Genomic DNA, 23,398 nt, shown 5'->3' with positions numbered 1-23,398 from the left:
ATGTAAAATAAGTATAAAAAGTGGCATTGAAATCATTAATATTTTTGATGAAATAACATGCAATGTGAAATACATTTGAAACAAACATTTTAATAACAATCAGGATTTTTATTTCAAATACAATATTGTGAATATTAAAGAAAATAGAGAATGTATACCAAAGTAATTATTTTTAAAGCTTTGCAGGTACTATTTCATAAAGATACTCTTATGGGAACAATGGGGATAAGTCAGTTTCAAAGAAAGCATTCTGCTTCAGAGAAGACACACAGCAACTAAAGACAGTGGGAAATCCCATACTGATTCAGGGAGGAAAGCTTGTCAAAATGCATTTCCTAGTAAAAAAAATCGCATCAAAGCATTTAATGAAATTATTAAATGTAAACTTTATAAGCCAGTCTAGTTGTCAAATGTAACCAACCAATCAGTAGATAACATATCCACACATAGAAGACATATCCACTGGTAGAAGAATGGTGAATAAACATATTTGAAATAAGTAAAAAACAACAAATAAATTCTAAAGTTACAAAAATTTTGGTATTTCTAAACACACAGAGTAAAAAGCTAGGTCAGCTGATACTGCTCAATAATATGAAGAAGAAAGTTCGGTTCCACATCAAAAGCAATTTGACCAGAAGAGAGGGCTGCAAGTAAAATGACTTTTTTATGGTTGTTTTCATACTTCCTTCAAAATGAAAAAGTCCCATTCACAGTCGCCTGATTTAAGTCTGATTTTGGGGTAGACACTGTTATATTAATTCCAGATGTGTTCAGCTAGAAGGTCCACATGCGACTTCACTTGTCAAAAATGAGGAGCTTACAATTCTTTGATTTCATATTGGTGTATGAAAGAATCTTTTTTAAAAATATATTTTATTGATTATGCTGTAGTGTTATCCCATTTTTTTCTACCCTTTTTCCCCTTTCTCCATGTACCCATCTCTCACCATCAGTCCCCCACCTTAGTTCTTGTCCATGGGTCATACAGTTCTTTGGCTTCTCCATTTCCTATACGATCCTTAACCTCCCCATGTCTATTTTGTACCTACCATTTATCCTTATTCTCTGTACCTTTTCTCCCATTGTCCCCACTCTCCCTCCCCACTGATAACCCTCCATGTGATCTCTATTTCTGTGAATTTGTTCCTCTCCTAGTTATTTGCTTAGTTTTTTTTAGGTTTGGTTGTTGATACTTGTGAGTTTGTTGTCATTTTACTGTTTGCATTTTTTTCTCTTTTTCTTAGATAAGTCCCTTTAACATTCCATATAATAAGGGCTTGGCAATGATGAACTCCTTGAACTTGACCTTATCTGCCAAAGCACTTTATCTGCCTTTTCATTCTAAATTAAAGCTTTGCTGGATAGAGCAACCTTGGATGTAGGTCCTTGCCTTTCATGATTTGGAATACTTCTTTCCAGACCCTTCTTGCCTGTAAGGTCTCTTGAGAAATCAGCTGACAGTCTGATGGGAATTCCTTTGTAGGTGACTGTCCCCTTATCTCTTGCTGCTTCTAGGATTCTCTCCTTCACTTTAATCTTGGCTAATGTAATGATGATGTGCCTTAGTGTGTTTCTTCTTGGGTCCAACTTTGGGACTCTCTGAGCTTCCTGGATTTCCTGGAAGTCTATTTTCTTTGCCAGGTTAGGCAAGTTCTCCTTCATTATGTTTTCAAGCAAGTTTTTAATTTCTTGCTTTTCCTCTTCTCTTTCTGGCACCCCTATGATTTGGACGTTGGAAGATTTAAAGTTGTTCTGCAGGTTCCTAAGCCTTTCCTCGCTTTTTTTTTGAATTCCTGTTCCTTCATTCTGTTCTGTTTGAATGTTTATTTTTTTCCTTCTGCTCCAGACCGTTGATTTGAGTCTCTGTTTCCTTCCCTTGACTGTTGGTTCCCTGTACATTTTGCTTTATTTCACTTTCAATACCCTTTACTTTTTCCTCTGTTTTGGATCATACTCAACCATTTCTGTGAGCATACTGATTACCAGTGTTTTGAACTGTGCATCTAATAGGTTAGCTGTCTCTTTGTCAATTAGTTGTATTTTTTTATAGTTTTGATCTGTTCTTTCATTTGGGCCATATTTTCTTTTGTCTCAGTGCTCCTGTTATATACTAAGGGGCAGAGCCATAGGTATTCACTAGTGTGGGGCAACCCATGTCACTGAGTTGTGATGCTGTATGTGGGGGAGGGGTATAAGAGTGAACAAAGCCACTTACTCAGCTGTTGGCTGGCTTTAAGTCACTTCTGCTGCTACCCACAAGCAAATTGGGCTCTTCTGGTGCTGATTCCCAGGTAGGTGGGTTAGTATATACTGTAGAATCTTGTGGGTCTCTCCAATGAACTCTCCTGTGAGGCTAGGAGTTTATCCTGCTGCCTCAACCCCCACAGGTTTTTTCAATCAGAGATTTTGAGGCTTTATTTACCTGCACTGGAACCCTGGGTTGCATGGTCTCTCTAGATCCCCAGCTCTTCCTCTTGGTTTATCCACCTGCAAATGTGAGACTGCCCACCCCACCAGCCATTGCCTTGCCCACATTGGTCTTTCAGCCACTGCCTTGCCTGGAGTCCTCTCCACTGTGGCTGCACATCTCTGTTCCTCATACCAGTCTGGGTGAATGTCCCTTTTTTAAACTCCTTGGTTGTGGGACTTCTATAGAGTTCAATTTTCTGGCAGTTCTGATTATTTTTTTATTTTAAATTTGTTGTTGTCTTCTTTTGATTGTTCAAGGAGGCAAAGTATATCTACCTATGCTTCCATCTTGTCCAGAAGTCAGTATAAGAAGGAATCTTAAGTGCTTTTTAAATAATAGATCATGAATTGCATTAACTTTATTTTTTTTTAAGATTTTATTTATTTATTTATCTTTAGAGGGGAAGGAGAGAGGGAGAGAAACATCGATGTATGGTTGCCTTTCATGCATCCCCTGCTGGGAACTGGCCTGCAGGGAACTGGTCTGCAACCCAGGCATGTGCCCTGACTGGGAATTGAACCACGATCCTCTGGTTCGCAGGCCTGTGCTCAATCCACTGAGCTACACCAGCCAGGGTGCATTAACTTTATTAGAGAGTTCAAACACCAGACCCATCATTTTTTTCTAATAGATATTTATGCATTAGAGCTAATCTCTACTGAAATTGTTTTAGATGAGGGAAGAAGTATGAAAACAAAAGGTCCACCCCAGTGGAGCTGATGTGGCTCTGGGGGGGGGATTTCATTCCCTGTCACAGGCATGAAAGACGTTGTGGTCAGATATGTAAGGGGAAAACCAGAAGACATTTAAAACCTACTGTAGAGCATGCCAAAGTTGACCACTGTTCGTTGGCTGGTTTGCCTTGAGTTGGCACATCTGTACCAATAGCTCCAAGAGATACTGAGTTTTGGAAAAACAAGGGACTTCATTAGGTGAAGAGACATCTTGCTAAAGCCCTAGTACTATCAAGGCAAACAAAGTTGGTTAGTTACAAAAATATATTTATGAAAAATGTCTATTTTTATAAGCACATTTTAATCATAGATTTTTAAATTAGTGCTTAGTGAACTGAGTTTTAAAAATCTCCTAACTTAAAAATTGTTTCCAGCAATCAAATTAGATTTGAAAGATAAAGGTGCAACTTTATAGTAGAGACTTCTAACATAAGTAAATAACCCTAAAATTAACATTTAGTTCAAATTCATGAGCTTCCCCCAATATACAATTTCATTTGACCCTAGCTTGTACCAAAAATTCAAAGTTTATGTATGCATACATGAACCTATTATATTTAGATAGTAAAACAAAATGACAAATCCCTACTCAGTACAGACAAGTGCAAGTGAAGATTACATTATATAGACATTGCACACTTTTCAAATACCAACTTAGTAAATATATTTCTAATATCTATCAAGAGAGTGTAATGTCACATAACCTTGAAGATGGCCACTTTTGGAGAGGTAAGGGAAGTTTAGTTATAACATGAAATGGAAACTCAGGGAAGAAAAAATTTTTTAATAATGTAAATATAATTCAAACATCTTAGAAGTTGCATTAAAATTCTGCATTGTTTTAAATGGTGTCATTTTATGTTAGATTTTTCTTTGTATGTGTGATTTGAAGGGGTAGCACAGGAAACTGGAGTCATGAAATAGTTCTCTGATTATTTTGGTGTTGGTAAATCTATTCAGTACAACTTCATAGAATTTCATAGAATTGTACAGTAAAAAAGAGTTAACACAAATTGGTGAAATTTGAATGTAGTCTGTAGTTTAGTTAACAGCACTGTCCCAATGTCAGCTTTCTGGTTTGATAATTGTACTATTGTTGTGTAAAATATTATCATTGGAGGAACCTGAGGGCTGGGTCCACAGGAAATCTCTGTATTATTTTTGCAACTTCTATGTGAGTCTAAAGTTATTTTAATAAGCAAATATTAACAAATATAAATGATGTGGTTCCTCTCTGGGAATTGAAAAGAAAGCCAGGTAGCCTTATTAAAAGAAGTAAACACTTGTTAATATTTAAATTAAAAAAAGTTTCAGGAATGCAGAATGATCCTACTGAGATGCTTAGCACAAATATTAGAACATAAAATAGCTCATGATGGGAAGCTTCTCTGTTTATACCTGACGCTGCCTTCGAACCACTTACCTGTTTTCACCGTTTGCCAGCCCAGAGAGAAGGGGCTACGAGCCTGCAGGTTGTAGGAAGAGATGGGGCTGTGGTTGTCAGCTGCTGGACTCCAGGAGAGTGTGGCTGTGCTTTCAGTGATTTCCTCAACGATCACTATCCCTGGTGGGCCCGGGGGACCTATAGACAAAAGGGAGTGGATAAAGTGAAGTTCAAGGTACGGTGAGGAGTCATGAGAAATTGTGTTTCCTGTGGGGATTCGATCAAACTGTGTCATTGTTTTAATTATACACATATTTAGTAATAAAAATTGGAAACAAAAAGTGATGGGATGCAAGCTGGTTTCTATGATTTCTGGGGTTAACATAATTATGGATTTGACTTTTTTCTAGCACTGCGTTTGGAGGCAACGAACAATGAGCATTGTATTTCAAAGGAAAAGGAAAAATAATTAGAAACCAACACAAAAATGTCAATACAACTCTGGCTACTGAAATCAATCACGGCCTGCAGAGACAGCAGCAGAAGAGGGATAGGCAATGCTGTCAGGCACAAAAACGATCCCATTATTCCTAGGGAGGCGTAGGTGTGTGGGCTACTGTTCAAGTTCAGGGAACCTAAAATGTGCAAATACTGTAATGTAACTACCAAGTAGCTTAAGCTTTAAGAGGGAAGATATAAAAGGTTCTAAAATCATCAGTATTCAGACCAAGGAAGAGTAAATATTAAAAATGAGGAGTAAATATAGAAATTGTTGTGGGAAGTTAAAGTGTGATTATATTATTATTATTATTATTATTATTAGGTGGGAAGTACAATGAATGAGAAAAGATTATTTCCCTTTTGATCATGAAAACTATGCATAAAAAGTGACAATCAACCTACGTGCATGTATGTAGACTCTAGCTTGAAGAAACAACCGTGATGTGATACAAAGAAAAATATACCTTTATATTATTACTTCCAAAATAATGATTTCCAATAGCATTTAAAAATATGAACTTACATTTTATTGGTTAAAAGCAATCAGTTTTCTTATTGATATTCTTCTATTTCTTAATGTGGACAATTCAATCTATAAGGATGCTTTTATTTTCAGCTAAAAAACTCTGCCCTTAAGTACTTTATTCTCTGAATTAGTCTTGTGTAGCAAGTTGCTGTTTGGATCTGGCAATTATGAAGTCTGGGCAGAAAGGGTGGAACTGGAATTGTAAGGAGCTAAGAAACGGTGGAGTGCTGAAGAGATGGATGTGGTTAGAAAAGACCTCTTGGTGGAGGCTTTCAACAGGGAAGGAACAATGAGATGAAGAGTTAAAAACTCCTTTGGGAAATGGCATTTTCAAGAAATAAGACAGTAGTTTTATCAAGATTGAGAAGAACCAGCAGCAGAGAGCAGAGACCAGAGACTTAGAAGACAATAGAGACTATTCCACCAAGAAGGTGGCAAAATATTGGGATGGTGGGCAAAAGTGTAGGAAGTAATTAGGAGAAGTGGCAGTTTTTTCTCCAAAAGAAATGAAGAAAGAAACAAAAACTATGGGAAGAAACTTTTGAGATAGCAATAAGGACAGTTGAGAAAGATCATTTGGGAAGGTTCTTGTTTTTTCATTAAAAAAGAAAAAATTATCTATAAGAAGGAAAGATGATTGGGTGAAAATGGGACTGGGAGTTAGAACAGAATGGGAAATGTCTGGAATAAGTACATGACAAAAGAGGAAATACAGGAGATATGAATATTTTAGAATAGCATTGTAGTTCAAATTTGGTCTAATAGCATCATTTTGAAATGGAAGTGACTTGGCAAGGTTAGGCTGGAAAGCCAGGACCAGGGCCAGAGACAGTAGTTAATTGGGTCCGTGCAGGCTTAGGAGTTTATAAATTTGGTTTGGCTTATCATCAAAAGTGGACTGAGGAGTCTAGGGAAGTCATAATGGTGTTGACAGAGTAGAATTTTTAAAAAAAGGAATCAGGGAACAAGGTTATTATGAGGGAAAATATAAGACCTGGAACTTGTGTTATGAGGAGAAAAACTGTGTAATTTGTAGGGTATTTTTAAATAAGAATTTGTATTCATTTGGAGTGAGGTGGAGAATATGATTACTGGTGCTGAAAAGGCCAAGGACTTAGAGAAGAGTATGTTTGAGGTGCCCCCTGTACGAATGTTCGAAGCATTAAAATAGTGGGTTAGAGATAAGATAAGAAAAATAAAGGAGATCAAGGTGCTGAAGAAAATGTTTAACAAGTTATTAGAGTGTGGTGACAGGGATATGAAGGGGGAACTCTAATGATAATATAGTAACAATAATACTATTAAATATAATAACAATACTAACAGCTACCACATCCTTTCTGTGTCTGTGTTAAGTATTTTGCAAACATTAACTTGTTCATGTATTTCTATGTCCCTGGGTGGACCTTATTGTCCCTACGTCATAGAGGATGTAATGGAATCACAAAGAGATTGTTTAGTCAATAAATGACAAATCACTTAGTCAATGACCATACTGTGTGTTAGGTGTAATGCTAGGTGCTAGGTATCAGAGAGTCCATTCTAATGAGAAGTTATTTGCCCAGGTCCCTGTGCCAGTGAACAGTACAAGTGATATTTAGCCCTTCGGTTCCCATCTCCTTTTACTGTTTACCTAGGGAGTCATTTCAACTGAAGAAAGAATAGGAAAAGAAGGAACATGAGTCAGAGAAAGGCACATTTAAATTATGTGGTAGAGAGACGGACGGCATTGAAGAGCGGGTTAGGGCTTTGCGGCAGCTTGTGGCCACCCTCACTCCCTTTTCATGCAGGTCATTCTCTCACTGAAAGGTGAAGCTTACTGCTCTGTCACTTTCTTAAATCTGGGCTAGACTGTGACTATTTGACCCAAAAGACAATGATATCAATGACATTGCTTGACTTTTGAGGAGAAATTGTAAGTGGTTGTGCAGCTTCATCCCAGGTCTTGTGGAATGATTTTGGGAAAATCCATCTACTTAGAAGTTTGATTAAACTGAGGCTGCCATTCTGTGAGGAAGTCCAAGCCACATAATTGGAGAGACTCCTGGAGAGAGGAAGGTCCAACTGACCCCCAGCTATTCCAGGCCTCCCTGCCCAGGCACCAGACCCAGGAGTGATGAAGCCTGCAAATGACTCAAGCTTTAGCCACCACAGAGCTCATGTGCGTGAGAAATCCCAAGTGAGAACCTGGCTGTGTCTGTCAGCTGCAAACATCATGAGGGAAAATAATAGATCAATATTTTAAACCACTAGGTTTTGGGGAAGCAATTATTATTGGAACAGACTTCAAAATAGTTTGATTTGACTTTGTTCATAGATAGGAAACTTGTAGAAGGATCTTCAAGATGCTGTGAAAACAGATTTGAAATTTATCTAGTATATTAAAAAAGATAATTATCAGTGTAATTAATTTGTTGAGGTTTTCTGTATTATTCCATTTATTCAGTTCGATTTCATCAATTATATTGATTTACCTCTGCAAAAAGCATTTGTTAACAACCACCTATATGATATGAAACATCGTGGAAAATAACTTCATTAAATAAAATTACTTGCCTTTCTGAGTACTAAATCTCTATAAAATATTTAAGTTAGTTCTCTTAAAAGGTATATTTCTTTTAATAATAGGTAGTAGATAGTTACACTAATAAAAAAACTTAAGCTGGAACAAAAAATAGAATTTATAACATAATTAATAAACTCCCAAGTATTTTTCTCTATATGTGGCTATTTCCCCAAATATAGTCCATAGCAAAATAATCAGTGATGGTGAACAAGATTTCCTTATGAGGATATTGATTGTGGCTGTGCAATTTTCTGTAATTACAAATATTGTAAATAACTAATTGTCCAATAATCATGTAATGCTCAAATCATAAAATCTTATGATAAAATATTAGGTAGTCATTAAACTTCCTAATACAGCAAACTATTTAATGAGATAAGAAATGTTTACCATGTATATGAAAAAAGTGGAATGCAACATTATATGTAAATATAAGTGTATAAACAGTAATTTGCCAAATATGTGAAAAAAGAGACTGGAAAAGGGGTGTTAAGGTATACACAGCAGTAGTCATTGCTTGGAGGTAGGAATGTGGATGATTGAAATTGTATTCTTTATACTTGTTTGGATTTTCAAATTCTGTCCTGTAAGCATGTAGTACTTCTAAAGTTATTTTTAAAAGTCATTATTTTGAAGAAAGTCTCCATACCATTATAGTATGACCTAGTCTAAGTACATTCTATTTCACTGAACATTTACTGGGTGGCGAGCATATGTATAAAGCACTGTGCCGAGTGCTGGGAGAAGGGAGTGGGCAGAAGAAGGCTCTACAGGAGGACAGAATACGGGCCGGCCCCCGCTGCGTGAAATCCAGTCGCAGACAGACTTTTTACAAAAAACAAATATTTGGCCCTGATAATTCATGATCAAGTGCTTGGGATCAGGTTTTACATCTCATTATAACACTTTCTACATTAGTTATAATTACTTTCTGTAATTTCAATTTGTTGAAATATTCAGTGTGGTACTTGGCATATATGAATTCTTAAATAAATTTTTGTAGATGAAGAGATGAAAGAAAAATGAAAAAAAGGCAGAAAATATTATATTTTGAGTTTGAAATGTTGTCTAACAATTAACAAGTAAAAGATGTTTTAAAATTGTTGTTGTATAAGACAAAGATCCAGTGTGATAGGTTTTTAATGTGTTATATCAAAATATATTTGAATTAACAGTTTTTTTGTCAAGCTAAGAAAAGGGTGGTAATAAAAATGACAGAGTACCTCCACGAGTGAAGAATACAAACCTTCTCATATGATTTAATAAGTCTCATTATTATTATAAACTTACTATAAACAGATAAATTTTCTAAATTATTATAAATATGAAATATTTTAATGAATATATTATTATAAAATATTATGAAAACTGGTATGATTATGTTTTAAGATAAATACAATTTTTCAACCAAAATAAAAATGAAATGTATAGTTATTACATGCGTATTGGCTTATCAATATTCTATCTATAATAAAAGCATATTTTTAGATATATTGAGTGTTGGCTGCAGTTAGCTTCTTGTATATATTTAGGGGTGAATTACATTAATCTTATAATAATACAGTCAATACCTTTGTCTTCAGGGCCTGTTAATGATGTTCATATTTTACCATCTTTTAACTTTAAAAAAATCATGAAGTAAATTATCTCTTCAAATGATTTTACCATTAATTTACAGAAGACATCTTTGAAAACAGATTAATAAAAGGTAAATATCTGAGAGATGACGATGTGCAACAGTAGCTAGTGTGTAATGGTACAGAGATCCCACTCATTTAACAGACATCTCATTAATGCTCTAGTTAGCAGTGTCCGATGAGCGAGAATCTGGAAAGGTCCCCTACCCCCACCCACTATGACAGTGCTATTATATAGGACAACTAAAATAAGTATTTTATTTGAAAATAGAAAAGTTAGAAAAATGGACACAGTTTCATCATTTATTCAAGGTGAAGATGTCTGAGTAAATGTTGAAGCACAAAGGCCCTAGCAGAAGCCATGTTCTCTGCATTCAATCTTCTCTCCATCAAGGGGTCCCCAGGTTTGCTAATAGATTGCTGTCCCATTGACTCATTCCTTTGAACTCCTGTTTAGTTAGAAAATGTTCTTTGCTTGAGAAGCCATTGGCTTTTAAAGCTGAAAAACCAAATAAAATGTATGTTTTTTTTATGTCACCAGTGTAACAATAAAGCTGTTATTGTTACTCTGGTGACAAGAAAGAAAAAACTAAGATGATAAAATAGTTAGGTAATGTTACATAGTCATGGCATTTTAAATGAACTGGAGTTCTCTAGTTCTAACCTATTATTTTTCAGATGGGAAAGCGGTACTTGTAATAGAAAAACTCCTCCTCAAAAAAAGAAAAAGAAATAAAAGACCCAAATAGTCCTCCTGCTTTGGAGGGAAAAGGAGTTGAAGCAGGGGTCAACTTTGGCCAACTTTGGCCAGACATCAGTGGAGTGATAGTCCACGTTCAAAGCACATTATGACAATTTAAGGTGGTAACAAACAGGAAAGTGAATACTGACTTCTTGTAAAATTACTGCCCATTCTCCTTTTAGATAACTACTGAGGTACCAGGCATTATGGTCCTTCTGGTGTAACTGCACAACCTTTCTGAGAAGTAATTATTAAAAGGTCCTCATAGAGCTGAGAATGACTCCTCTCGCAGGGCAACTTTCCTGGCTCTTTCCCACGCGATAGGGTCACAACCTCTTCCTGATGCTGACACATACAGATTCAACAAGTGTCCCTATTGTCACACGTTTTTTTACACTGAGTATCTGTTCAGTTCGTTTTCATTTTTATTTGATTTGGGGAACTTTCATGCCATTTTTCTCACATAGAACTTTTATGTGAGATATTTAAGTTGTTGAGAGTCAAAACTTTAAGTGGTTTTTTTTTCTTCAAACAGTTTAAAACTAAAATGAAAAATTTGGTACCAAGCATGCCATGGCATCTTAAATTGGTTCTATTTTTTAAGCTGATAAATATTTCTTGGGGACAGATACACCTTAATTTCTAAGTGCATGTAGGAATATGTCGCGGAAAGAAGGGAAGAGGCGGGGCAATGATTCATGGAAGCAGTGTCTTAAACATGACTTCTGATACCAAGTGTAGAGAAAACTTAGCCACTGTCTGGAAGATCAGATTAATATGGCAGAATGCACAAACAATATTTTTTCAGTTTATCATATAGTTAAATTATATGCAATGAACCATTCAGTACAAAGCCCATTTTTATTTGTGTAGACACAAATAAAAAACCTATCTATAAATACCAATAAAACATTTCATTAAAAAGTAACAATAATGTGAATAGATGTTCTATAGCTCATCACGTATTATTACCTTATTAATCATTGGTTGTTGATATTATCACCTTTGGAATAGAATTATGAAGAACTAAGTTACAACCTTATTGAGGAAGCATGGTGTTATTGATAGTATATTTATTTTTATGGTAAAAATGTCTCCAGACATAGAGTTGACATACCAGGCTGGTGAAGTGTAACTTCAACTAGTATTGCATCTTTCCTTCTTTCACTTCCCTTCAGATGCTTTCTTACCATCCTGCTCCTCATGAAGTCTAAGGGCCTTCTTGGGTTTCTTACATTTACTAATTTAAGTGACCCTCTCCCACTGTTCTCAATACCAGGAGAATAACCAATTGTTCTTTATGAGGGGTAGTTAAGGATTGAAATGAGAGGTAAATAACTCAAATTATTTTCTTCAAAAACAATTGTGTTTTCAATGATTTTGATAAAGCTCACACTTATGGTATTTACCCATCATCATCATATTTGTTATTATTACCTACCTACCTACTTAGTTATCTACCCACATACCTACATACCTGTCTTCCATGTTACCTAGTTTCTTAGCATAAAATTCTTGTCTCCACTTTATACTTCACATTTCAAATCTCTGCTTTAGTTTCATTTCTTTGGAGGAGACTTTCTCTGACTGCCCTGCCTGGGTAAAATCACTCCAGTACACATTCATAGCACCCTGTATCTGTCATTCATAGTTAAAATCACAGTTGAAGCTTTCTACTTATATACATGAGTCTTTTATTAATTAATGCTGGCTTTCCCTTTTAGATTTTAGGCACAAGATAACTGAAATTGTGCTTGTAATTTGCTCACTACTGTATTGCTAATGCCTAGTACAGTGTTTGGCACTTAGCTTGTTATAAATACAGATTTATAATAAATGATTGAATGAATACTTTTTATTAACTGAACAGCCTAGCATAGCCGTTGAGTTATTTTGTACGTTTTTCACTTTTGACCCATCAAAATATGAGAAAGAGTAATATATGTTTATAAAATCATAGCACTACTCTAAAAAACTTACTGTATACTAAAAAGTAAGATTCTAATTATGTTAGATCTTCTTTGTTAAATGCTACTAATTAGCTACCCATCTGATCATGGTGGCTTCTAAACAACAACAACAAAAACAAAAGCAGGCTATTAGTGTCTTTCAGACTTTGATTAGCAACAAAATCTTTGGCATGTTTGTTAAAAAAATGTAGATTCCTTGGCTCTTCTCAATAGCAACCAAATTGCAATTTCTGTGAATAGAGCCTCAGAATTGTAATTTGTACAAGATGCCTGGGAAGTTTTCATGCACCTTCTATTTCAGGAAAAACTGATCTAAAGAAAAGATATTTGGATAGAGTCAGAAGAATCTTATTCCGGTTTTGACTTTTTTATGTTAAGAGCTTTGTGCAGGTTTATGAACCTCATTAGTTTCAGTTCCTTGACATTTTTATAAAGGAAATGATAATATTTATCTTATTCATTATTGTGAGAATGACTTAGGATATTGTATGTAAAAAGTACTTTGTAAATAGCAATACCAGCCTGGCTATGCCTCTCATTAGCTCAGTAACATTAACAACATCATATGAACTCTCAATGCTTCTTCTTTTTTTTACCAGTATAAACAAGAATCACATTTTATTTTATCACCTATGCACAACATTTGACTTTATCAAAATAAATAAGAATAAATGTAAAAATAATTTAAAAAAAGAAGTGTACTATTATTGGCAGATTCAACAAAGAATTCTTATCTTCTGAGGAGCTAATAATGTAAAATGAAAAAAAAAGCGAAATGATAATGATTTACTGCCTGCATAGCAGGTGGAAGGTATCATACTAAATGTTACGTGTTTTCTCTGTAATATTTATAGCAAATATGGTATTGATGTCTCCATTCCTCAAATGAGAAGAATGAGTCTCATAAAGTTCAGATGACTCACCCAAGACTACTAAACATTTCTATAGTTGATCTGGGGTTCAATTCTTATTCTTAATTATATATGTATCTGAGTTCTACTTCCATGCTATTTATTAGAGCATGATACTACTTCACATAGTTCAGAATAGACAGAAAATATAGATTTCAGAGGATTAAAAATTATTGTGAGTGGGGCAAATAATTTTTTATTGATTGAAAATGGATTTAGAGATAGAAAATGTATGATAGAGATTAAATAAATTTTGTGATTAATTCCCTAATATTCACTCCACCTGTCCCAGTGTAGTGTAGGAAACTCACCCCTCATTATATGAGTGGCCATGACTAGTCTAGGTCCATGCTGACAATCTCACCAGCCCATGTTAGTGATTGGTTCAGGAAGCAAGGTCTAAGCCTATCAGATCATGGAAATGTTCTTATGATAATTTCTGGTTCAGGAATAACTATGTGGTTTAAACTGGCCTAACCAAATGGAAGGTTGCACCTTTGTAGAGATACGCTAGTTCTTTCTTCTGTTGTATATGAATAAGAAAGCATTTAGCCTCTATTGTATGGGCAGACAGCCTATGACTACAAGGAGCTTCAGGGTAAGGCCAACATTGTGGATGACAGAGTGAAGAGATGGAACAAAAATCAGTCCTTGAAAAAAACTTGAGACACAGGGTAAAACAATGAAAAACTCTACTTGTTATCGTGAGAGCAAATATATTCCTTATGTTAAAACCGATTTGAGTTGGGCTTTCTATTACTTGCAGTTGAAAGCATCCTAAAATAGAAAGGACAACTGAAAATTTTCTTGGTTTATGAAAGATTAAAATTGGAATAATTCCTTGTCTCTGCTAAGACTGGTTATATATCAACATAAACAACCCAAAAAGAGAATGTCCAATAGCACTGAATTACTGCAGATAAACCCCTTGGAACTGAAAAATGACTAGTCAATCAGGAAAACTGACAGAACAGCTGGCTGGCTAGAAGCAAACAGTTAAATAGGTAAAGACATGTAATGAAATTATTTAAATGATTAAAAAATTTTCCTATAGGATAATATAGTAATCATTTTGGATAGGGGCTTAGGACTTATTAAAGATGTATTATTATAATCAATATATCCTATGACAATAAATTTCAACAAAGTACTATCAGACAAAATATTGTAAATAAAAAATTTTAAAGACCCATTTTAGAAACCCATAATTACATATTATACATGTTTCTGATTGCTACAATTATTGAAAAAAAAGAGGCCTGAAGGGGTTGGAGAAGCCCCCACGTGATGGCTGAATGATGAGCCTTGCTGGATACCACAACACCTCAGCTCTCATGCAGCCCTTGGCATTGTCCAGTAGAGTAACTTAGAAGTTCACTTCACACCTGTGAGATGCAGCAAGCTCTTTAGATATTGTGGTTGGGAGGTTTTTTCAGTGAAGATTCCAAGCAAACAGTTTCTCTGGGCTGGTACTTAAAGACGAAACAAGTGACTTTGTGTGTGTGTGTGTGTGTGTGTGTGTGTGTGTGTGTGTGTGTGTGTGTAGGAAAGGGGGATAAGTATATATTCCTGAAGACTGGAAAATTGAAGGCGTTTTTGAAGAGAGGGAAAGCAGATAGCTTAAGTTTGATCAGAGTAGCAGAATTTCCTAAAAGTTGGGGAAAAGGGGTTGAAGGAAGGCCTTGAACACCAGGACAGTGAGTCTGAACTTTGTTATGAAGGAAGAGCAGAGCCTGTAAATTTCATGAATGGGAAGTGTACAAATACATTCGATATTTTAAAGGAAGAGTCAAAAGTTGTAATAAAACATTAGTTCAGAATTTCATATTTGGATAAGTTGGGTGAATAATAGAATAAAAATGAAATCTGGAGGAGGATATCAAAAGTTTTCTTTTTTAAAAAAGGTTATATTTATTTATTTTTAGAGGGGAAGGAGAGAGGGAGAGAAATATCAGTGTATGGTTGCCTCTCGTGCATCCCCTGCTGGGAACTGGCCTGCAACCCAGGCATGCGCCCTGACTGGGAATCAAACCATGATCGTCTGGTTCACAGGCCCGTACTCAGTCCACTGAGCTACACCAGCCAGGGCAAAAGTTTTCTTTTCAATTTAATGCTGTTAATTTCACTTAAAATAAAATCTGGCGATAACATGAAGTGCAGAGGTTGGAAGATGCTAGTTGAGGCTGGAAGAGAGCTGAATGGATCAGGAGTTGTTATTGTGAGCCATATGATAGGGAATCAATAATATTTGAATATTAATATTGCTGAACAACCCTGAGATCTTATGTAAAATGTTAAACATGATTTTATAGGGGATGAGTCAACATTGTTCCATTAAATTTATTATGCCCTATGTTTGCAATGGAGGTGACTGAGTTTAAAATTTGGCATGACAGGTATCAACAAAGTCATGGATTTCAGGTTAAGGTTAACTGAGGTGTCGTGGGTGACTGCAAGTGAAGTCCATGCTGAACTCAGGAGAAGACTCAGTAAGTGTGGTGAGGCACCTGTTGCAGTAGATTAAAGCTGTTGTCAAAGGTTTCATCTCCCAAGTTATAGGTCAAAATACACATAGCAAAACTTCAAGGATGCAAGTTAGGGCCATACTGTTGCAACTAGGGCAAGATTATAAAGTGCTGGGCCCTTTGCTGGCTGATGTATCAACTGAGAGTTTAAATCCTCTATTCAACCCCAAATCTTAATGGATATTTGGGCTTTTCTTTAGTACTTTTATTTAATTTCTTTCAAATATGCTACATGTAGCCAGAATCCAGCATATGAATAATCTTTTCTATTTGCATTTACTTTTTAATATGTAGGTCAATACTTCTTGAGAGAATAAGCATGTGTTTGTATGCTGCAAAGAATGGTGGAGTGGAAGGTGGGATGGAGTGATGAAAGAATGCTGAGGGTCTCATAGAGCATTATCTTGTTAAAGTTCTGTATTTCTTCTGTAGTCATAATTCTTGCCTTGATGTTCAAATGCAATCCCGTTTTGGCATTTTCTTCTTTCATTGGAAGTTGTTTCAAATCTTTTGCAGCTTTCTGTCAGTCTCATCTGCATCATCTTAAATTATTGATATTTCTTTCACCAATTTCACTCCTCCTTCCTCTGAGTATAGCCTAGTTTTTCGTATACATTCTGCATAGGGATTAAACAAACCGGGAGATAAAAATTTACTCTTGACTGTCACCGTTGCCTACAGGAAATAATTTTTTTTGCTATATGCTCTCCTGACAGTGGCTTCCTGCCTGCAGTACATTTTGCACGAGGACAATCAGGTGCTGAAGCATGCCCATTCTTTTGGAATAACCCATAGCTTTTTATAACTGATGCAATCAAGGGCATTACTGCAGTTATAAAACATAAACTAAGTTATCCAAAGAATGCTCACAATTAGATCTCAAATGTCTCTTCATTTTCTGAATCCAGCTTGAATACCTGGCATGTCTGTATCAGCCAGAACATCAATTTACTTGAGTGGGAAATCACAGATATGGTCCTACAATTACTGCCCTTCTTGGCAGGTCCTTCCTTGAAGCTTGGGATACATATTGAACATCACCAGTCTATGGACCCTTGTTCTGTTTTCCATATTCGCTGACATACTCTTGCTAGGATTTTGACAGATTCAGTCTCTGCAGCTTGAAATAAGTCTGTCCAACCAACCTGCACTCTCCACTACAGAAGAAATGGACAACTTTAACATAGGCAATGCAGACATTAAAATTGTTAAAGATTTTGCTTACCTTGGTTCAGTCATCAATTCAAATGGAGACTGCAGCCAAGAAATCAAGAGAAGGCTGAGAATTGGAAGGGCAGCAATGGCAGAATTAGGAAAGGTCACAGAGAGCACAGATGTGTCATTAAAGACCAAGGCTAGGATCATCCACACCCTTGTATTCCCAATTACTATGTACAAATGCAAAAGTTAGACTGTCAGTAAGGCTTCTAGAAAAAAATGTACTCATTTGAAATACGGTATTGAAGGCGAGCCCTGTGGATACCTTGGGCAGCCAGAAGATGAACAAGTGAGTCCTACAGCAAATTGAATTATTGCTTGAGGCAAAAATGACAAAACTGAAGCTGTCCTACTTTGGGCACATAATGGGAAGGCAAGATTCTTTGGAAAAGACAATAATGCTGGGAAATTAAAAGGCAGCAGAAAAAAGAGAAAGACCACATATGGGATGTATTGACTCCATAAAAGAAGTCAGAGGCAAGAGTCTACAGGAGTTGATCAGGGCTGTTGAGGATTGGGCCACTGTGGAAAGCACTCATTTATGAGCTTGTCAGGAGTTGGAGAGCCCTCAACAGCATTTAAGGTACACACTCATACAGAAATGCCCAAGTTTCAAAGAATTATTTTCTGATTGCAGCACTGGGTAAATTCTGAAATCCCTTTCCCACCACACCATTCACAAATAGTTTTTCCTCATATTTCACTGTGTCCGCCTCTCTAGCTTGTTTACCTGTTATATCACATCAAAGTATATTTAACATTAAATGTCTATGATTATTATTTTTTAATTGCTACTCCATATGCTACTTAATCTTCTCATTTGCTTGATTCATAAAAATGTGATTACTCTATTTGGGGAAAAGATTACATATTCATTCATTCATACATTTAAACTTGCTTAACAATACTGAGAAACTAACTCCGGGATAAGGCAGTTAACAAGGTAGGAAGTTACCTGTCCTTATGAGTTTGACTTTCTACAAAGGAGAAAAGAGTTGATGAACAAATGAATGAGATAATTTCAGATAGTAATAAGTGCAATAAAGAAAATAAAGTGAGGTGCAAATTGGTGGAGGAAGGGCAGAAAACATTAGATAAAGAGCTGAGAAATAGATAACAAGAAGCCAACCAGCCACATACATACTATGGGCAAGAGTTTTTTTTTTTTTTTTTTTTAGGTAGAGAGCATCAATGAAAGATTTCCAAAATCTTGATGAGTTTTGGCATATTTGTGGACCAGAAAGGATTCTGGTATGGTTGAAACAAAATGAAGGGAGAACACAGAGGGTGATAATGTTGGAGAGATCAACATGTGCCAGATCATGGAGGGATTTTAAGGCAATGATAATAAATTGGAATTTATTAGGTGTGTGACCGGAAGCCATTGGATGACTATGAGACATGTCAAAGGAAAGAAGCCACTGAAAAACCATAGAGCAAAAGTGTGATAAAACCCTCAAGGACTGTAGGAAGATTTTAAGGAACACCCATTTAAATCTAAAAATATATGGGAATTTTTTGTTGCAATAAGGTTTGGTGGCAAATGTAAATTGTGATGATTAACCACTTTTCCAATGTTGCTTTATTATACTGTTGTTGGCTGGTAGATGTTGTCAGTGTAGTTTCAATGACAGTGGTAGTTTCAGAGGATGCTTGGATTATCAGTCTCTTGCAGTTTTATTGAGAATATGATAACTCTTCTACTTCTGTTGTAAGCAAAAACGAACACGATACCACCTCTTCCCCACATCAGTGGTAGGTGTAATTTGTGAACATGTAGTTGTCGTTGGAACTCTGACTCCTTTTGGTTAGATGGTGCTGTGTGATTTGTTCAGACCAGTGAGCTGTGAACTAAAATGACTTGTGCCATTTTTGGCTGAAGCATTTAATTACCATTGTGAGACTCTATATCACTGTGTATAAGATGTTTATTAAAAAATCTTTGTGTTCTTTTCTAGGTAAATACAAATATTTCCTGGTAAGTTATCACAAACCTCATGTGCAAGGTAAATTAACCAAAGATTCGAGGTAGTTAAATAGGCACACAAGTTTAATGTAGTATTACAAAATGAGTTGAAGTTGTACATTCCGTATATATTCCAATATCAAAGTGATATTGTCCATCCATCAAAGGTGATCTCTCTGAAATGGAAAATAGACATTTTAGGGTTTGTTGTACAAATTAGAAAGAATAATTTTATATAATCAGCTTGTTTATTTAAAATCTTAAGCAGCCCAGATGCTATCCTGGTATTAATTTATTAAGTATTACAAAAATTCTAAAAACAGATGAATTAAAGAAATCCTCTAGGAAAATACCATACGAGGTGCTAAAATATGCAAGGTACCATGTTTCTATAAAGCTTTCTATAAATTCAATATTGGATTTATTGTGTTTGAGTAATTACAATTCTGCAACATAGATTAAGATCAAGAAAATAATGACTACATGGACTTTTACATTTGTTCAGTCTCACTGTTCATTTATGAATAATTTATAGATATTCCGGAGACTTATTTTCCTACATATACCATGAAGTGAATTTGAAACTATTTCCAATGACACATTAGGGCAACACATTTATAAAGCCATTCTCTTTAAGACAGGTACACTCTTGACAATATTATGAATTAAGTTGTCAGTAGGAAACTTTCTTTAATATTTTGTTTTTCTGAACAAATATATTTATATTTCTGAAAATATAAATTTGCACTTATTTTCATTTGTGTAGATTTTCTTTCATAATTTTTCTTGATAACAACATGTTCTACAAGACATATATTTGAGAATAGGGACAGGTTTCATAGTTATATAAATGAATAGAAGTTGACAAACATATCTGGCATCATTAATTTCTCATATTAAGTAACTGAGCAAATAAATCAATAGTTCCCCAAGGATCTAAAAATGAATATTCACTACATGCTTAACTTTTCAGGCAGTGGTAGAGATATCATAGAAAAAAGCTGTCTTAGTGTTTTCTTGATGGCTGATGGCTTATACTTCAAGGCGTTTTGCTGTACAACTGTAAGACATTTACTATTATGCAATGTACCATTAGAGTTTAGCACAGACTGATAGATGACTGCTGTCACATGGTGACAGTGAACTCGGTTAAATTCTGATGCCTCCATCTAACTCATTTGGAGAAATGAAGACAGTGGGCTCTTGAAAAAGCACTTAAGTGAGCAGTCCTGGAGGTTGATAATTTGTAACAGATGTTCCTTATAATGGATGGATTACAGGGAGAGTGTCTGTAATGCAGACTATCTCGTTCAGTGGGGGTTTGAACGATGATGCTTATTAGCTTGACTTAACATTCTGTGAACTGAGGTGAAACAAATTATGCAAGCTTTGATTTACTGATACATACAGATCAGGTGATAAAAAGTCTTTGAAATGGTGATTAGGCATTTCAAGTGAAGTTTCCTAGTAACTGATGTATTTCTTGAGTTGGCTCAAAAGAAATAATTATATGAACCAATAACCTCCTGAACAAAACATATAATTCAGATAGACTTGTTTTATGCTGTAGTTTTCTGTGATTAATAAACATTTAAATTAACCAAATAAGAATACAGAGCAATGAGAAAGCTGACATTTTGATATAGATAATTAACTTGTGTGGTTTATAAAAGTTCTATTTGCTTATAATTTTGTATTTTTTACCTAGAATGTTGCAGAATCTAAGACATAATTCTAGAAAAACTTAAAAGCCATTCATACTGTTGGTTTCATTTAAAAAATAAAAATATTTATTTTATAAGTACTTCCAAATTCTTTAGAGTCCTTGGTGGTGTTTTTAAAGGCTTTCTGGTCTTTAATTTTTGCCTGGCTTATTACCAGGTATGGTGAGCCCCAGGCAAACATTCACAGAATGCATATTTTTGTGTTAAAACAGTGAATACTGTGATTTAAGTCAATTTAATAATACATGTTTGGTGCTCATTTTATGTGATCGTCAAGCTGATGATGACAGTAATGATTGTCACCAATTTGAAAGCAGCTCACTTAGTACTATGACCTCTCTATTGTAGCCTCATCTATGCATCTTTTCTAGAAAGAAATATAATTTGTGTATTTAACTTTTTTGACTCATTCATCCTCTTGGTGAATTTATGTAACTGGATTCGAAGCCCTTCAATGTTATTTCACCTATGGGAAATTCCCTTGCATACTAAGATAGCTACTGCAGTTTGCTCAAGGACCGATGCCTCCACGTAGAATGTTTGGTGCATATAAATATGTGTTAATATAAGCAATCCACTTCAAGAAAGCGTTGCAAGACTTCACTGGCTCAGTTAACTTAATATACTGAGATGGCCCTGATGGTGTTTTCATAATTTATCCTGATGACAGTAAACTGGCCGAGAACACAGTGATGCCTATCGACATGTCAGTTTGACCCCAGGGAGGAGAAGCAATCAAAATTCTCCCAATAACTTTTAGAATATGTCATCAAATTGTATTTGTACAAGATGAACAAAAAGTCAGAATATTGTTGAATATTTCAGTCAATGAATAATCAGATAGGACAAATTTAGACCATTTTTCTTGCCCTTAAAAACATGAATAGGGATGGGACTCCTTAATCTGAAAGATTAGGGAAACAAAAATTTGCCCTCTACTTAAGAATATCAACAACAATAGCTACCATTTACTGAGGAGAAATTTTCCACTTGAAATCTCATTTCATTCTCCCATTCAACCTGTACACTAGACATTATTATCCCCAATTTTAAAATGAAGAATCCAAATGAGTCACTATGACTTGCCTATGGTTGTCCAGCTGGAATCAGAGGGAGATTCAAACTCTGGCCTGGATTGCTGTTGCAATGCTGCACTGTGTGGGCTGGGTAAATCCGTCACTATCACAGACATTTTAACAACCTGAGTCATTTTCAAAGTGGACTTGAGCTTCAACTAGCATTTGCTGAGCACTGGCTACAAACTGGTTCCCATGCAAAGTGCTCTGGTTACCCAAAGATCTTGCTTTTTCATATCTAGCACTAATACAGACCCTTCCCAATCATTCTAATTTCATTTTCTCAGTGTAATAAATAACCTTTCAGTAGTCAATTTTATGCCTGCCTTCTCTCAGCTTTTCCATGCCTGCCTTCTTCAAATCTTGTACAGGATATTTCCTGTTTTTAACAAACTGTTTTTTTAAAGCTAGGAACTATTTTTCCTATCCCCTTCACTTTTGGGGGATCTCAGCAATGATCCGCAAGTGTCCAAATGTGAAGTCTACTGATGCACTCAGTCAATAACCTAGGATAGAGACCCATATGTTCATGACTGCCAATCTTTACATATAATTGATCAAATTAGATTTTTCCTATACATATCAAGCAATAAGGTCTATATACTTTAGTTTAAAAAAATAAGAGATTTGAATCATCCATTTGAAAGTTTTGGTTTTTTTTTTAACCAAGAATAAGTCACTTTTTAAAATCTTGGCATTAACAGACATCATCTGTTCAGTATATTCCCTGCTCTTTCACCTTGGTTGCTTCAACTCATTAGAGAGCTAATTGCCTTTGTAATTCCAAATTAAGAAGTACTTAGTGAAACGGAGACATTACCTTTGCCAGGTGTTTGGGAGGACAAAATCCAATCTGCAGTGAAAGGCAGTACATTTCTCTTCCAATCAATTCTAGTCCTCTCTCTGTTCAATGCTCCTGGTTTCTTGTGTGTTCAATGAAGAATCATTCAGACACCAGGCTACGTGTTGCATGGTGTTACACAAAAGTAAGAAAATAATTAAGGGAATTCAGTATTTTGGAACATGGGTTGAAATAAAACAAGATTTTGGGCTAGAGACTAAAGTGAACTCACCAATTTTCCATCATCTTTGGAGTTGCAATCAATCATTGGGTTGACATTCAGCAAAACTTTTGTTTAGAACTTGGGTTCTTGATGAGTGAATTTGTGTTATCAAAAAAGGGCCTCGTCATATGCATGTGCTCTACAAGTCTGCATTCTAGGCCTCGTATAAAAACAGATTACTAAAAGACACACTAAAACAATCTAAGTAACAGTCACAGAAAACAACATATTCAGGTTAAAAACATGGTCAGGTTTTAGACAGGATTGGTGTTTGCTTTTGGCTGTGTCTGTGTAAAGTTTATGAAAAGGGAGCAAGTAGGGTGGCCTTTTCAGACAATTCAAACAAACAAATGAACAGACGAAGTGTATTTTCCATATTCT

General features: G+C 35.4%; 1 protein-coding gene across 1 annotated transcript in view; it reads right to left on the bottom strand.

Moving 5' to 3' along the window:
* CNTN5 (contactin 5) overlaps window positions 1-23,398 on the bottom strand; it is a 470,769-nt gene that overhangs the window by 71,758 nt on the left and 375,613 nt on the right. Inside the window, exon 14 of the mRNA XM_037146258.2 lies at window positions 4,631-4,789. Within this exon, the coding sequence (XP_037002153.2) occupies window positions 4,631-4,789 (159 nt within the window). The remainder of the gene's footprint in view (window positions 1-4,630; window positions 4,790-23,398) is intronic.

This window comes from Artibeus jamaicensis, unplaced genomic scaffold (genome assembly GCF_021234435.1).
Source record: "Artibeus jamaicensis isolate MK-2021 breed Jamaican fruit bat unplaced genomic scaffold, CSHL_Jam_final contig_585, whole genome shotgun sequence".
In the NCBI taxonomy this organism is placed as follows: Eukaryota; Metazoa; Chordata; class Mammalia; order Chiroptera; family Phyllostomidae; genus Artibeus; species Artibeus jamaicensis.
This window is presented reverse-complemented; position numbering and strand designations above follow the sequence as displayed.